We start from the raw sequence: 17772 nt of genomic DNA on the forward strand, positions 1-17772 counted from the left end.
CACTGCCCAATTCTTCACTGTCTTCTCCCTTTAGATATTCGTTCTTTTGGTTCAGCTATACAGGACTGTGATGGTTTGATGTAAAGGGGTTCTGATGGCCGGAGAGGGGATTTGCTCCCTGTGACTTCCCTGGTTTTGGAGCCGGCTCAGACTCGGTTCTGGCCACCAGATCGGACTGCCATCCCCCTCGGGGTTGAGCCAATCGGTGCCTCTGCGAATTGCCCTATTTAAGCTGGGACAAAGGAACCGGAAATGGTACTTTGCCCGGGAGCAAGAAGCGAAGGGCAGAGGGCACTGCCCCCACTCCCTGGCTCCCGGCTGGGGGCTGCCTGCGCCGCGCTGGCATTGCCCACTGAGGATGGCAGCAGCGGAGCCACCAGGGGAACTCGGGGAGCGCCCCGCTCCCGGGGTGCCTGCTGGGCCAAGTTCACCCAGAGAGGACTGAGATCTGAGAGAAACGGCCACAGAGACACCAGGTCAGTGAAGATGGAACGGGATGAGGTGTGCCGGAGCCGAGTTTCCCCTGCAACCGGTGGTGAGACGGCAAGTGGCACCCTGCAGCCAGGACAGACTCAGTGGAGCAGAGACCCACTCGCAGCCCGTGGAGAAGTTCACGTTGGAGAAGAGATGCCCGAGCCTGAGGACGGTCGTGGAGCATGGGACAAGGTAGAGGGGCATCTAGAGTCCATGGGACGACCTATGCCGGAGCGAGTGGCAACAGCTCCTTAAGAATCTGAGACTGTGGTAAAGCCCGCACTGGAGTGAGCCGAAGGGGAAGGATTGCATCCTGCGGGTAGGACTCAATCTGGAGAAGTCTCTGGATTTTTCCTTGTGAGTAGGAGATCCACTGGAGCAAGGGAAAAGGGTGTAAGGACTCCTCCTCCTTTAAGAAAGGAGCAGGAGGAACAACATGGGATGAACTGACCTGTACACCCCCATTCCTTGTTCCCTTGTGCCACTGGGGGAGGAAGTAGGGCTGGGAAGAAAAGGAAAGGGGGGGGGTTTGGGGCGGGAGCGGCAAGAAGGTGTTGTTTTTAAGATCTGGCTTTGTTTCTTTTTATCCTCTCAAGTAACTGGTTTTGTTTCCCTTTGTCCTTTTAAGTAACTCTTAATAAATTGCTTTGCTTTGAGAAAACCGAGTCTGTTTTGCCCGGGACCATGGCTGGTGGGTGCTCCCTCTCTGTTCTTGTCTCGACCCTCAGTCCTTTTATTATAACTTTCTCCTCTCCACTTCACTGGGGAAGGAGGGAGAGAGTGGCTGTGTGGAGTTCTAGTTGCCAGATCAGCATAAACCACGGCAAGGACCTGCTGTAAAAAAAAGATAAACCTTGACAAATGCTTGCTGCCACTCCGTATCTTTGCAGGTATTTACGGTGCAAGCTCTTTCATATAGCAGCTGTCTGCTCCTTCATTTGCATAAGGCCAAGTTCATCATGACCTTACTTTCTCATGGTTCATTCAAGTCAACAAAATACCCTAAACGGACAGTTACCCATCAGTAGTTTATCTACAGTTTTGGGTAAGGATCTGGCAAATACTTTGATGGAAGCAGAAAGGCAAGCTGTGTGGGGGATTGTACTGATGCAAAATCAGTCTTAGTGAAACATCATAAATAATTGTTACAAACTCACAAAAAAAAAAAAAACACATGGATCTAAAGGAAAAAGTGAGATATTACTTGCTATTACCCTCCCTATTTGTGCAGTAACTCAACTGAGAATATTCAAGACAGAGACTGGATGTGGTTCTGTAATAAGTGCTTGCTTTCCTGGAAGAGCACATGAGCTACACTGAGCACCTTTAGCACAGGTACTAACTGTGCTCAACTCTTCCTTTCCATCTCTCTACCTTGCTCCATATAAAGTGCTGAAACTCTGAATGTTGATGCAGCTCAAATCTTCAGGTTTTCTCCAACACAATAATTCTCAAGCGCTACACCCACAGATTCTTTTACACCATACCACTACTGTAGCTCCAACTTCTTCTTTATGGGGCAGGCTTAAAGCAAAGCAGCCCACAGATGTGCAACTTCATCTGCCTCATGGTTAGTTATGCTGTAATTTTTACCCTGAGATGGATGCAATCTCTTAAGGAATTAGGAAGTTTGAAATTCACATCGATAAAGACCTGGAAAACCAAGACACTAGTAGGTGTATGGCAAAACTTATCCTTGCATCCTTTTCACTCTTAAAATACATGTTTCTTCCCACCTCATCCATGAAGGAAGGACAGAACAGAACAAATCACATAAAATATACTTGGTGTATATGATTCAAGCTATACTGACCTGGATACAGATGATGACAAAACAGGTTTATCTGGACGTTTTGGGTGCAGAAGCCCTGCTCTCAGTAAGCTGTTAGTCTTGCTTGGAGGAACAGGCTTCTTGGGTGGTACTTGAGGAGCCTGTGGCTTCAAAGGCTTCTGATCCAAAGCTCCTTTTTCATCTGACAAAATAAGCCACCATGAAGTTTTAAAAACCCATGTTGTCTACAATTCTTACAATGGTAGTCAACTAGAAAGCAACTGCTGTCAGAAATACTTCTTTGAAGAACAAAGCAAAAAATAGATATGCAACTGTCTTAAGGTAAACCTTATCAAAACACACAAACTACTTACCTGAGCTTAAAAACCACCATGTTAAAGTAGGCAAAATGTCTTTCTACTGATGTGAAACAGCAGTAAGAAATTATAGATTCATGTTATTGCAATGCAAATGACAGCTAAGAACCAAGAATCATTCTGTATCGCTATCGCTTTCCCTCCTCTGTGAATTCACCTTATCTCCTCTTAAAAAGGTAGAGTTTAGTTTTTTTATTTTGTTGTTACTAGACTTCTTCCATACAAACAAACAGCATAATTTATTTACAGGAAAAAGCGGGGGAAATTATTATTTATCTGAATAACTGAATTTATTTTAGATGAAGTCTATCTTCCTACAAATTCAAGATAGAAATTAGGTATCGATAATCAAACAAAAAAGGAAGTTACATTTATTGTTCAATGAGTGCATGACCTAATTGAATACTGTCCAGAGGAGCTGACATATATACAGCACTGAAAAATTCAAGCTGCTTCACACGTTAGTTAAATAGTCTTCAACCCATGTTCCCTAATCACACCCTGAGGGATACCCTGAGTGTATCTTCCGGTTTTCCTTGCAAAACTACACTACGGCTCATTCAGGCAAGTATAAAGCCCCACAGATTTAAAAGATTATTGTTAGGTTACAGCAAGGAGTTATAGTCCTTTACATTTAGGGTAGTAAACCAGTACATTAGATGGAAAGACTGATCTTCAGCTTTGATTCCCCCCATCCTCTCATCCTACACATTTGGTTTTAAGCAATTGTTGGTCTAATGTAAAATGTTTACCATATGCTATGGATCTGGGGGAAGGGCTGGAAATTTGGTTCAGCTCCACCCCAGCTAAGTGCTTGAACTACCAGGTAAATGATCGAGTTCCTTTGGACGAATCCTGCAGTTGCTGGATAGGAACAAAAAACTGAACTGGCTGGCATTCCCTTCCAGTCTCTCTTAGGGTCGAGTTAAAAAAAAAAATAAAATACTGAAGTAGTGGAAGGTTTTTGCCACTTGGTGGTGCTGATTGTCCTGTTAACAGCGCCCGCCACTTCTGCCTACTGATCCTATCCATACACAAGATTTAAATTTTAAATGCCCAACAGCCCGCAGCATTACTGAAGATTAATTAGCTTTACTCAGCTATGCTGAACACAAGTCGAGAATTACGCCTTTTGTTTTTAAGAACAAGGCAGTTCATAAACAGGGCAGAAAAAAAATGCTGTCATCAAATCGTGTCCCCGAATTACCATCTGTCAGTTTTCCTTTCAATCACTTCCACTCAAAATCTGAATATAAAAACCGTCCACAGCTAAGTGCAAAAAGTTAATACCAAGATTCATCATGAGCAAAGAAACTGGACAATTCTGCTGGACAAAATGGCATGCCTCTTTTCTGGATTTTGCTCCACAACGAAAAAGACAAAGAGTTGGCTAAAAATGAGCAGTTTAGTAATGGAAACAAAAATATTAATCTGAAGACATTTACAATGGACAAAAATTTCTACATTATACCACTAAGTGTCCTTCACTATAAATACAGAAATACTTATAGGAGTATTGCTTTGAATTTTTGATCAATTTTTGATCACAATTAAAAGCAGATTTATTAGTCTCTCAACAGGCACAAAAAATTACATTGTTTGATAGCTTGTGATTGGAGCTGCTCAACTGATATTTTTTTAAACTATTTCAAGTACAATTTCATACTTAATGGATTTAATCACTAGTATCAACATGAATTTTTTTCCCTACAAGTAAAACTGCACTGATAAATGGGCATGTCTTGTAGTAAACTACTACTGCTATCTAAATAAGTAACTTTTAAGACCTGACCTTCAACTGAATTCAAAAGTTTTCCTCCATCATTTCTTGTACCAGAGTAAATGACATTTCTTTAACTTAATTTTTCAGAAGCTTTCCTGTTCCTAAGCTTTTTGGATAGTGTCACACTTTTTTTTTTAGCGCCTACATTCCTCCACAAACAACCAAACTCAACCGTGCAAAGGTTAACATCACAGTACAAACAGAACCAGCCTAAAATTAAACTTACTGCAGTTTAAATAAACCTAATCTTACGAATAGCCAAGTGATCAAAACTTCTAGAATCATACAGCTGATCTCAATTCACACCTGAAGATATTGTTCCAATAGACAAGAAGAATTTGCTCACATGCAGAGGAAACATAACTGATACCAACAAGTATTCTTCATATGAAACACCTGAGAATGTGTTTTGTTTAAAACGTGGGTTATAAAAACTGCCCAAGGAAGCCAAGAAAGGCATCGAGCAGGCTGACTTGTTGAAATGCTCTTTAGCCATGGTCAGCCACAGTTCACTATTCACAGAACAGAGTATGTTTTTGTAACATGGTTAAGGTGCAGTAACATCAGAATGTCGTCTTTAAGATCCAACTAGCACGTTTGTTTAAGCTTCTAACTTTTAAACACAATCAAAACAGTTTAACTTGGTAAATTTTACAAATATGGAAAGAAGCATTTTAGACATGTTTGGATGATAATAGTAACTTCTCTTCTGAAAAAAGGTATCTCTTAAAATTTAACAATAAAGTGGTAAACATCTCCAAATTCTGTGGAACTGGAAAACAGACTGTAGCAAGAATTAACAGGACACAATGCTCAGAAATTGAGATTTCTTGACTGTACTATTCATCTAAGGAGTGTTGCAACAGTTTTCATGTACTTCATTCAAAAACATTTTCCATCAGAGACTGATTCTGGCCAAAACATTCGGAAGCAGCAGCAAACGTTTTCATTTTTAATAACTTACTATTCAAAACTGCAGTCACTATCACAGAACTGCACTTAAATGAATTAAATAGTAACTATGTTATTATGCAGTGCGATGAACATTTTTCATAATGTATTACAATAACAAGAAATACACATTTCATAAAACTGTAGCTGTTCTTAACACCGAACCCATTTCCATAACATCACAGACATGAAAACTTCAGCAGACAGTATCAAGAGAATCCATCTTTGGGCAACCTGGTGTAGTGGAGGGTTTCCCTGCCCATGGCAGGGGAGCTGGAACTAGATGATCTTTGAGGTCCCTTCCAACCCTAACCATTCTATGATTCTATGATTCATACGATGTCTTGCAAACAGGCACCTATCGCAAAGAGCAGCCAAGCTAAAAATTGTAACTCGTTTACAAGAGTGTAGTCTGAAATTCTCTATGGAGAAAACTGGTCTCACCTTTTTCTTCAGGCCTCAAAGAAATCAATTTCTTCTCTCCAGTTGGCAATTCAGGCTTTGGAGCTGAATGTAAAAACACATCATAGACATTTCTCAAAGAGCTTTAATTATCTTAGTCACTAACTAAAAATATGATGTACATCAATTTGTGTTTATATTTTCTCCTTTGCAAGGAGTGTAATACCATTTATAAACACTCATTTGACTGTAGGCCTGCATTAAAATGTTTCCAAAGTAGGCTCCATCATAATTTTGAAAAATATATAGCAGCAGCATAACACATAAAGCATAAAAAACAACCTCAAACTGTGACTACAGGTGGCTGCATTACTAGGAAACACAAAGCTACTTCTGAATTTTCTTTTCAAGTCATGCACTGCTTCTGAAATTTAGTATTTCCTCAGACACGTATCACCATACATATATTACGTACCTGGAGTTTTAACTGGAGGTGGAGGTTTCTTTGGCTTCTGCAAAATGCAAGAAAAAAAATAAGACAAATAAACAAACATATTCTCTGGTGAAGACAGCCTTATTTGTATTTTGTTTTGCATACTGCAATGTCTAGCTTGTTTACTAGCTGACTTCAAAATATTTCACAAAGGAGGCAATCAATTCACAGACAGGAAACAGAACTGGAGTAATTCCTCTGATATCTTCCAGACAACCAGCTGCAAAAACAGGAACAAAACGTAGGTTTCTTCAAATCTCAGATCAGTGCTTCAGCAACACACATAAGCAGCAGAGGTACAAAGAACTAAAAATTAAGAATTACATCTTTTCTAGTCCAAAGAACTGCTCTGATCTCACCAATTTTAATTTCAATATGTAAACCTCAATCTGGGTTAGTACAATGCAAGTTTAAAAGACTAATCAGGTATTTTTGAACAAAAAATAGCCACTTTCACTGAAAAAAAGAGTTTCCAAACTAAATATCAGAAGGACTATTTCAATTAATTGACTTCTAAATTACAACAGTGCAAGACGAAAAAAAATAGTTAGCAGTGTTTGCAGCATAAACATTGTTTTGAGCTTCCTTATCACTGTATATTTAAATGGGGAAACTACTCTAGCCATTAAAAAAATACGAAGTACTACGGTGTCACAGTTTGTACACTGAAAAGCTTTACTTTAAAATAGTCACTCATCACTCTCCTTAAACTGGCAAAACTGAATTTGATTCTCTCTCCTGTTGAAGGAGTACTAGCACCTCTCAGGACAGACATCTCAAGCCACCTCATCCTCAGAATCTGATTCATGAAAATGCTCCAGAAGAGGCATCTTTGTGGTTGTACTAAGGACAAGACTCACTGATAAAACGATCACAAAAGCCTACAAAAACACTTGTTCTTTACACAAACACTGCTGAAACCATATGGGTTCAGTTTAACATATCCCCTCCAAATACGCCTCGTAGTGATTGTGTTTGAAACAGTTGCTATGGATGAACTTAACTTCTGTGCTCCTACTGCTACTGGATAAGCTCTTCCTAATATAGGGAGATTTTATTCTGACAGTGAAATGTAATTAAGCAAGCATGAAAATCCCTATTAAATTTCTTTCTCCAGTTCCAGAGAACACAAAAGCTACTGAACGTGAATACCAAGACCATACTCTCTTTCTTTCCCAAAAGAGTAAATACATTATCCAGCTGTGCAGCACTGCTGCTTATATCAAAAACAATTACACTGAGAATTCAGCACCAACTTGCCATTATATGATTCTGATCTGTGCTTTTATTAAGTCAATATCAAATAGCTGATTATAATAATGAACCATCCAATGCCTTCAACTTCTAAGCTGCTCAGTGCAAGGTGAATCCCTATACTGAGGTCCACTACACAAAGCAGAATAAAGGAGGAAGGCAACGTCTGTCTAGAGGAAACATTGCTTATGGTAAAAGAATAATTTTTTCCCTTGCTAAAGGGAGCAATTCTGTGCTTCAAAACAGTGATATTATCCACTCACTTCTCAAATCAAGTCAGTGTATGTTACAGTATTTATGCCACCCTTGTGAAGCTGAGAATCTATTTGAAAAGAAATCACTGACTTCGAGTAGAAGCTAGACTTTCTGTGCATGTTAGGTTACCAAGGTTCAATATTAAGTTAATAACTATCTGTCAGGTTGTACCTAGCAATCCTCTGTGAATGTCTCCAATTCCAGTCCAAATGGCAATAAATTACTATGAAACTCTGTTCTGCTGAGATACAGGCTTCAACGTTTAGATGCCCTTATCTGGATCTGAATCCGTCCCACCTGGGGGTGATGTACATTTGTGAATTAACACAACCATCTTTGCTACACGAACTTGTCAGAAGCAAAACATCACACTAATGTCAACAAAAAAAATTACAAAATGAGAACCAAAATTACAAGACCAAGGAGTACCACCTGAAAACATGTATTTCTACAATTTAGCACGAGATGGTGAAAAAAATATATAGCTAGATCCCACCCAAAGATTGTCCTTCACACACTGCAACCTACTGACAAGTCTTAACATGGAGAAATCGCAGTCAGTCCCACAGAGGTCATTCAGTAAGGAGTTACTTACAGGACTACAGATTGAAGAGACCAACTGGTTATTTCCCTTCTAAACTGTAAGGGTTTAATTCAGCAATCAGTTACACATAACACCATATTATCAGAACAATATCCTTTTCTATATGACCTAATCTTCCTCATTAATTACAGGCAAATTTTTCTTCTTTGATATAATTATTTCAAGGTCAGTTAAAAACTGCCACAATCATAATGTTTTAAGCAGCATAACGTGCTGTGAAGTCTTTAAGTCTTTTACTCCTTGCATTTCCATCAATGCTTTTTTGTGATACTAAACGACACACATAAGAACTTACAGGGAAGTCTTTATCAGACTCTTGTATTTGAACAGCAAAATTATCTGGGAAGACTCCTTCTTTACCATTGAGTTCTCCTTTCCACCAGCCTGACTCTCCAGTGTCCTAAAATAAACAACAGGACATTTCAATCAATATTTACCTCTTCCCCAGAGCACATACAGTTACCAGAACAACATTTTTGCTTTTACCCATAATACAAAAATAATCATTTGTCTGAAATATCACCATTATAAGAGGAATACTTTGTGCACCTTAGCAAGGGGAAACAGCTACAGATCAGATCAGGTTTGGTCACTTTTTGTTTGTTTTCTAAAAAACAGGATGAAGCGGTATTACATCATATATAAGATAAGTGTATAAGGATAAGATTTGCGAAGGGAAGGAAAGTACATAAACCCCATTATAACCCAAAGCACAATATTCAATATTCTCAACTTCCTTGACTGGCAACTTACTCAGTAAATACTTCAAGTGTCATTGAACCAACACACAATTCTACAAAATAAAAGTGATTCTGATGTGACTGATCAGGTTCACTAGTCTGAAAAGGGTGAAGAAACAAGAGGATACACCCTAGTGAGGGAAAAAATAACCACATTAAGACATAAGAAAAAAAATAATGGAAAATTAATTCAGTAGCGCAGACATCCATTACATGATCTTACTGGATCGAGGCCTTAGTTTGGCTATAACAGAAAGAATGACGTTATTTGAATATTTTAGCAGCATAAGTAACAGCTTTCCTCTGTGCCTCAGCTCCAAAATACTGCAGATGTCACTCCTGCATACAAGTTCAAAAGGATTACTGTTGATATGGGCCACTGTTAGCACCACTAAGTAGTTCATTTCAAAGTTCAGTACACAAAAAGGACAACTGAGTATTCAGTTCAGCTGACATACTGAACAGGTAAAGGAGAGGGGGGAAAAAAATCAGTTCTAAAATAAAATTTTTGAAAAAATCTCATCCCACATTAAACTAAAGGAGGAACCAGCAGGGAAAAAAACACTGAATAGGTAATTAGCACTGAAAGTAAAAGTTTGCTCAAGTTTTCTTTCATTTCGCCCTCCGTCACCCTTTCAATTAAGTACTACAGAGTCCAATTTCTGAACAGCATGCAGTCATGAATGGGATAAGGCATCTGTTGATAAACTTCATTTAGACAGTGCTGAAGCATGCTAGCAAGTCAGAGACAACTCCATGGAAAATAATCATACGCAGAACAAATAGAAAAGAAATGGCCAAGAGAGACAGGCTTTATACAAAGTGTATGTGCTAAAAAAACCCAAACAAACCCCCAACATCCAAAAAAAAATAAATACAACACACCCAGAAACCTTAACACTTTGTAAGACCAAAATCCTGGAAAGTTACATTAATAGACTTCAGAAGATGGTTTTGGAGGGAGAGAGCTCTGCTCTGAATAACTTTTCTTCACTCCAATTTGGACCACTGTATGCTTTGGGTAAATTGGTTTTAAAAGGACAGAGAGGCAAAAGATTCAGTGAAGATGGGGCAAGGGCTGTTGTGTTTCAAAAAATGCCTTCTGTAACTACTCTTTTCACTGTAATTACAGTAAATAATACTGATAATATCAATTTTCTTGTTAAGAAAAGCAGCCATCTTCTCCACAAATTTAAAATCCTCCTAAAGAAAAAAGTTTTACTTTTCTTCTGCAACTGTATGAAAGCTGAAAACAAGGAAGCTTTCCACTTTTTTTAGGCATGTCATTATTCCTTAATATAGCAGCATATAAAAAAGACTGCAGAGTACTGCAGGGAAATTAAGTATGGGTGGGTTCACTTCTTGTTTGAAACCATTTCTACAACAAGATGACCGTTCAAAAAGGTGCTTTCAACATTCAGCACAGCTAAGAACATTCAACTGAATAATCATGTTTCTCTAAATAGCCAGACAGTATCATTAACTTCTGTACGACTATTCTGAAACATCAAGTACCTCTAACACCTGGACTTCATTCTCCTACTGAAAACACTTGCTCAGGCTTTTTTTGTAATATCTGGATAAAAATCAGTAAGTACAGCTCTTAATTTCTCACTTTTTGACACAGTAATACTTTCCAACCATCAACTCTACGTCAGGCTGATATATCACCAGAGAAAAAGAACAAGTTTTGGAGGTAAAAGGGCTATTTGCAAAGCTTTTCTAATTTCCTCACTGAAAAGGCATTTGGTACCGGGTGTACACTGCTCTAACTTGCCTTTGAGGAATCTAAGATAACTTCCCACCCTGGAATGATCTTTAAGGACATCTGTATCTCCACTGAGTACAGAAGCAAAGAGTTGACTCTCACATGAGACAAAGCAGTCTTCAGGAATGTCTACACCAAGAAACTTTCCTGTTTTCACATTTTACACATTATCTCCCTGTACAAATCTGCAAAAGCTATATAAATGGTTAAAGCAGACCAAACGTCTTACCTTACTGATTATTTGAATGATCTCGCCTTCTTTAAAGCTGAGTTCATCGTTTGAGCCTTCATAGGAAAATATTGTCCTGCAATATTCCTTGGCTGAAACAAAAGCAGCACAGTTAACTACATTTGCATGCCATGGGTAGTAACATACATAACACCAGCTCACTTAAGCAGTCTGAAAGAAGAGATCAGAAATTACCACTATAATCATACTTCCCTTCTAGACCAGCCATCTGAGACTGCTTTATAAAATGTTCACTATGTCATTCATCTCAAAAGAAAAATAAGATTATACATTTACAGAGGAATGGACAAAAATCCTTGTGAAGTCAGTAGTTTAAGCTCCAAAACATTTTTTCCACAACAGCAACTTATTCAAGTACTCTGAATTCAGAGGCAGAAAAGAAGAACCTACTCAGTTAAACCTGTAACAGCCTATCTAATCCTTTCCATAGCATTATCCATTCCATTTTGAGCTACTTCAGACAAAAATGGTTTCAAGCTTTTTACTGAAAGTTTATACGATATTTTCTGAAAATTCATCTAAACTTCAGGTTTGCAATCCTAACTAAATACATGTAATTGTATCAAGGTGACATCCTTTATTAGCACCTACAATTGCAGAAACTTCAAATACCCAAGCAGCACATTTGCTGAAGTTCTGCGGTGAAATCAAGTACTGAAGCAAGGGAATTCCTTGGCTAAGCACCTGAAATCAGAGCTCATCTGAGTGATCAACTCAGACAGTCACAGACTCTTCTGCAAGAGTAGAAAGAATAATTCCTTTCTTTCCGTTTGGTACAATTCAATAACTAATCCATTTAAAATTCTGATAACAATTTCAGGTGAAAAAGCAGGAGGATTTGTTTTCCTTTCCCACACTAGAACAAAAACAGCATGAGAAAGGCCAAAGTACATTAATATAGAAGTCTTGATTGCAAAGCATTTTTTGCACCTTCTTTAACCCCAGCACATTTAAAATTATTTAGCAGATAAAAAGGCTGGATTTCTGTACCTGGCAGATTAAGGAACAGGAAGCAAACAAAAAGGACTCTAATGTGCTTCCATAACCTATCAGGTATTTGGCACTGACAACACGGGGTAAGCAGCTGCATCAACCCCCAGTTAGAGAGCAGCACAGCATCAAGCCATCATTAGGATTGTCTGCAAGTCTTACTGACTGCCTTTTGCTGGATGGTGAGAAAGTAAATGAGTGAGTTGCAGTGGAATCTTGTTGTTGTATTTTGTTTCATCAAGATGCAAATCTTTGGTTTAAAACTGCACAAATTGTATCCTCAAATAAAAATCTACCTTGGTCAGTGACAACCACTATGTTAAAATGCAAAATTAAGTCAAGCTTAAGATATATATATATATATATACACACACACACACACACACATATATATAAAAAAATCTATATAACTATACCTAGATATGTAACCACATGAGTAATTCTAGATATAAGAACTTGCATTATTTTACTGCCTTATCTAGTGATCAAAAATGCTCAACTATAGATTGACTATATTGTGGTTTGTGAAAAATTACAGAAACACAAGAAGAACAATCTCAAAGACATGAATGTTTAAACTGGGGTCCACAAAAAAAAAATATCACACTGACTCAAAAAATTCAACAGGTACACTACCAATATCTATCAAATTCAGGAACTTTATTCATTAGTAATGAGCAAATGTTACATAAGTGTAACACATTTCTATATCTCATGGTTTTGTAAAAATACATGCATTCCCTTACTGCCAGGAGATTTGGCCAGTACAGACAGACTACACAGTTCTTTCCTCCCCTCCTCCTCCAACCACTTCTCCCCTCCTCATAAACACCAAGTCCTACAACAGACAGAAACCATGCCAGAAAGGGAATCTTTCCCTCTGCTCCAGCTGCCAGGAAGGCTGGAGACAGGGAGCCCCACGCCCTGCAGACTGCCAAGGTCCCTGTATGTGCCAGGTTGCCAAGCCCAGCAGCCAGCATCACCCAAGAAACCCAGCCATGAACATCAAGAGCATGTACCATTTCCCAAGCCTGATATTCTGCCAGTAGTTAAGACAAAGAGTCCAGTTTAGCTTTCCAGCATTTAAATCTAAGATGGTACTTACGAAACAGTAGATCTGAACTTTAGTAAATATTTTTACTAAAAGGTAGTTTAAAACTGAATCTTTTCCAATGACTCAGGACTAACAATACAGTAGCAGGAATCACAGATGTTGTATTTTAACATAATAGGGGAAAGAGGGGTCAAATTGTGATTATCTTATTTTTTTAAACAAAATATTTTTACATACTTACACCAGAGGCCAAAATAAGCTTCCCAGAAATAGCAGAGCCACACCACAAAACAAGCCACACTAGTCTAAACATTTTAGAGATCTCTGTTTATTTGCTAACATATTGAACCCAGTTTATTTTAAACCTGCTCTCTCAAAACTGAGGATGATATATATAAAATATAATATGGTCTAGATTAAAATAAAAACACTAAGGAAGAAAATCGAGCTTTTTTCCAAAGGTTATAGGATGTTCTTAAATGATGTCTATAGGTATTACCTACTGATGTTCTCCTACAGCACCTACTACTATCATATTTAAGTTCCTCTGATGCATTTGTTTCTCTGTGAAGCAGAGACTCAGCATGGCTACTGGATTAGTCCAATTTCTATGCTTTCAGCATGAGATGCACCTGAAATTCTAAAAGGGCTAAATACTGAATGCCCTGAGTGCTCAGTACTGAATGTTCGGATTTTTTTAGGCAGACTTGGGTTAATTTTTATGCAAAGTTTTAGACAAGTCAAATTCAACAATGCTCAGGGCTGAACATTGTCTTGCTGGCACAGCAATAGCACTGGAATGGTTTAAAAGCAAGATCCCAAGACTATCCCAATTTTGACGTTTAGTAAAGATTTCAAAGTTGCAAACAAGCATCAACTTCCATCCAACGCATCATGCACAAACTTTTGATAAACTTTACCATTGCAAAACATATAACTACTCTCAAGTCATTACCTCAAACACTTCTTGACAGTCATCAGCTGTTTGTAAACGTGGTCATGCTGTTTATAGCTATCCAATTCAATAAAACCAAAACATGGCTAAAATGGCACAGATGCCCTATACACTGCTATAGCTACAGACAAACTTGGGCTCTGACTAACAAACATGACATTTCAAGTGCCCTGTTGTGCTAGATTACACAACTCCTGAGCACAGGCAAAGAGTCAATTGTTTGTTACAGTTTTCTTATTTCTGCAAATTATGTGTTCTATGTAAAACAACCCACTTACACCAAAATAAGGTATTTCCGCATAAAATAAAAATATACTTGAAATAACAATACAGAAGTCAAAAAATCAATCTGCTCTGCAATGAGGCCAAATGAGCTGTCTACACATCACATAATTGAAGTTAATTTTTTTATACAGGGCTGGCACTTCCACAAGATGTTTTGGGTTGACTTTAAAACATCTCTCTAGATAAAACTATGCAATTTTGCAGTTACATGAAGTCATAATTTCTTAGAGATAATAAAAAAAGAAAAATAAGTTATAAACAGAACCACAATGCAACTGGACTATCTAGGGAACAGACTTCAACAAAACCTATGTGCCAACTTTCTGATGCAAGAAACTTAGCATACAGTTACGACAGCACACTGGCAACTCCACAGTAAATCCTGAGCCTAGAGAGTCAATTCTATAGCCTAGGGACAGAAACGGAGTTTGGGGACTGTTCCACGGTAATAGATTTCCAGCATCTCAGCTGAACACTAAAAGCCAGGCAGAAAGTCTGTCAGATTGAGTATGTCAGCGTAGCAAATTAATAGAAAGAGGCTGCTGCAATAAAACTTCATACCCTAGCCTTATTTTGTTCTGGGAGACAACCCTACAAATGTTTTTGATTCATTTTCCATAGATGCAAACAAAAATTCTTTTAGACTCTTCTGCATTTGCGTAACTTCTCAAAGGTACAGCACATTACACAAAACCCCAGTATATACAAAAGTTTAAGATTTTAACACAAAAAAAACCAACTGACAACCAAATACTTCTCTGCAGAGGACTACCAAGTAACAGATATATATATTTCCATCAGCCTTACCTTTTGGTTTACTTTCAGCTTCTGGTTTTACTACTTCTGATGAGTTTTCAGTTTTTGTTGTACTGGGAAAATGAATTAGCTTTGTTCCAGAGGGATGGTTAGGTGATGGCTATATGAATGAAAGAACTTCATTAACAAAAGCTCATTACAAGTTTGTTTTTTTTTGATTAGGCTACAGAACATACTCGGGTTTTCATTAGTTGAGATGGTGAGAAGATCATCTGCAAGAGATTCAATGATCTTTCCCATTAAGTACTTCACTTACTGTAGGCACTTCATTACAACCACTGCAATTAGAATTTTGTCTAATGATTAAAGACACAGCACAGCCTTTCAACTGGAAGCCGAACTCAGGACATTGCCAGGTACTGCTGTTGCAGTTGTACTTAAGCACTTCCAAGTGCTACTCTTCCATTATCCTGAAAATTGCCCCTATATAAGAGCTCTGCTGAAAGTAACTTGCTGACAACACTGACTTTGCACCGGAATAACAGGAATATTCAGTAGCCATACACCACCTCAGCTGAAGAGGCAATCAGTTTTTAACCACTCAGAAAAATGTAAGAGCACATCAAAGCCCATCCCAGCTTCCCTCCACTATTAGCAATTCGTGCAGAACAGAACCAGAACAAGTAAGTGTCACGAGAGATTTCTCCTGAACCAAAAAAACAGAGGCATTGCCACTGGTAACAAGTTTCAGAGTTAACACCTAACCAAAATAATTGTGCCAATACTTCCCCCCACTCCCAAAAGGCTTACTGAGCTGCCAGGAAGGTTTCGACAGCTTCAGTTGCATCTACTTTTTCGCAGCCCTACGAGCTCCAAACATAGCATATGATCTTACAGTCAGTACTTACCTGAGCAGCCCTAACAGTGTTACTGATGTGAAAAATCCCACTGCCTTTAGTTATTCTGTTCATTTTCATTCACAGTTAAACTTCACAGACTTTGTACTGTCAAAGAAACCAGATTTACTCCCCTTAAAACCAGATGATGCCTGTGGGCTGGTGTTTGGTACCCCTGACATACCACAGAGGAAGCCACACTCACTTGGGATGTTCTTGGAGTACATATGCAATTTAACTTCTTCCAAAATGCTATAAGAAGGAAGTACTAAAATAACCCACCTATGAGATGAAACAAGTCCAACATGGAAATAGTTCTCTACATTTCCCCCTTCCAAAATGAGATGCAATTAGAAACACAAGAGGAAGTTTAGGCAGACAGGGTATAAATAGCCTGAGTGCAGGCAGGTTGCTGGGACCAGTCGAAGTCCATCTCACTGTCTCCTGTAGGAGCATACAATACTCTTGAGCACTTCAGACATAGCAGCACTCAGCATTCCTGTGCTGAACAATCTCCAAATTGCCCAAGGGAAAAAAGCCTCTGATCTGGAGTTTCCTGATGACAGCTTTTTTTTTCCCACTGGCTTAAAGACTGAGAATGCCCTTCCAGCACCCCTCCATCTAACTCCAACGTGAGTTGAGCACAAATCCAAAGAAGCCATTCCATTTTTGCAAGACCTTCATTAAAATTATCTCCCTAGGGCTCTCCATGCTGTTCTGTAAGTCTGTCCACCTTTGGAATGACTTTGGCAACAAGCGTAACTGCTAAACTCAACTGTTCATTATCTTTAGGCTATGTAAAACTGTTTTCTCACTTCATTTCCCCTCTTGTTGAGGAACAGCCTGCAACAACTTTCCAGACAAGCCAACTAACAAAACAGAGCACCAGCATATTTCAGTGTTTATACACGGTTGAATAACACAATTGAAAGTGTTGAAGCAGAGTTTGTATTAATTGAACTTGTTTTAGATAGGCTCTTTACACTTCCAAGTTATAAGGTATAAAGTAGGGAAACATGCTTTTGAATGATCAATCTCATGACAAGAAAGTTAACTTGAAAGCTCAGTCCTGAAACCCTAGTCAAACACCATCCACAAGAACACGTAGTGATCCCACAGACCCACAGTTCAGGAGACAAAGCCTGGAGAGAACCAAAGAAAGCAAAATGTGCCTTCATAGAATCACAGAATGGTTTGGGTTGGAAGGGACCTTAAAGATCATCTAGTTCCAACCCCCTGCCATGGGCAGGGACACCTGCCACTAAACCAGGTTGCTCAAAGCCTCATCCAACCTGGCCTTGAACGCTTCCAGGGATGGGGCAGCCACAACTTCTCTGGGCAACCTGTTCCAGTGCCTCACCACCCTCAAAGAATTTCTTCCTTATGTAAAAGCTAAATTTACCCTCTTTCAGTTTAAAACCATTACCCCTTGTCCTGTCACTACAGACCTCAGTAAAAAGTCTCTCTCCATCTTTCTTATAAGTCCTCTTTATATACCGAAAGGTCTTCCCAAAGTCTTCTCTTCTTCAAGATTAACATCTTCCTTGGGAGATAACATTCTCCAAGCCTTAATTTTCATTTTCTGAATCATCTGATGTTATGACTGCACCAGAAACAAAGAGGATACACATCATGCCTATAGGTGGATGAGCTTTGCTCTTCGCACTGCCATAGAGCGAAAAATACATTCAAGGAAGTCTCTGTCTCTACCCTC

At 38.7% G+C, this 17772-nt stretch overlaps 1 protein-coding gene across 1 annotated transcript in view; it reads right to left on the reverse strand.

The window, feature by feature from the left end:
• Positions 1-17772, reverse strand: part of CD2AP (CD2 associated protein) — a 69907-nt gene that overhangs the window by 13035 nt on the left and 39100 nt on the right. Inside the window, exons 7-12 of the mRNA XM_086625543.1 lie at positions 15214-15322; positions 11102-11193; positions 8660-8764; positions 6234-6270; positions 5801-5863; positions 2288-2447 (exon numbers count right to left, since the gene is read on the reverse strand). Of these exons, the coding sequence (XP_086481669.1) occupies positions 2288-2447; positions 5801-5863; positions 6234-6270; positions 8660-8764; positions 11102-11193; positions 15214-15322 (566 nt within the window). The remainder of the gene's footprint in view (positions 1-2287; positions 2448-5800; positions 5864-6233; positions 6271-8659; positions 8765-11101; positions 11194-15213; positions 15323-17772) is intronic.

The sequence above is a fragment of the Tauraco erythrolophus genome, chromosome 2, assembly GCF_009769465.1.
Source record: "Tauraco erythrolophus isolate bTauEry1 chromosome 2, bTauEry1.pri, whole genome shotgun sequence".
In the NCBI taxonomy this organism is placed as follows: Eukaryota; Metazoa; Chordata; class Aves; order Musophagiformes; family Musophagidae; genus Tauraco; species Tauraco erythrolophus.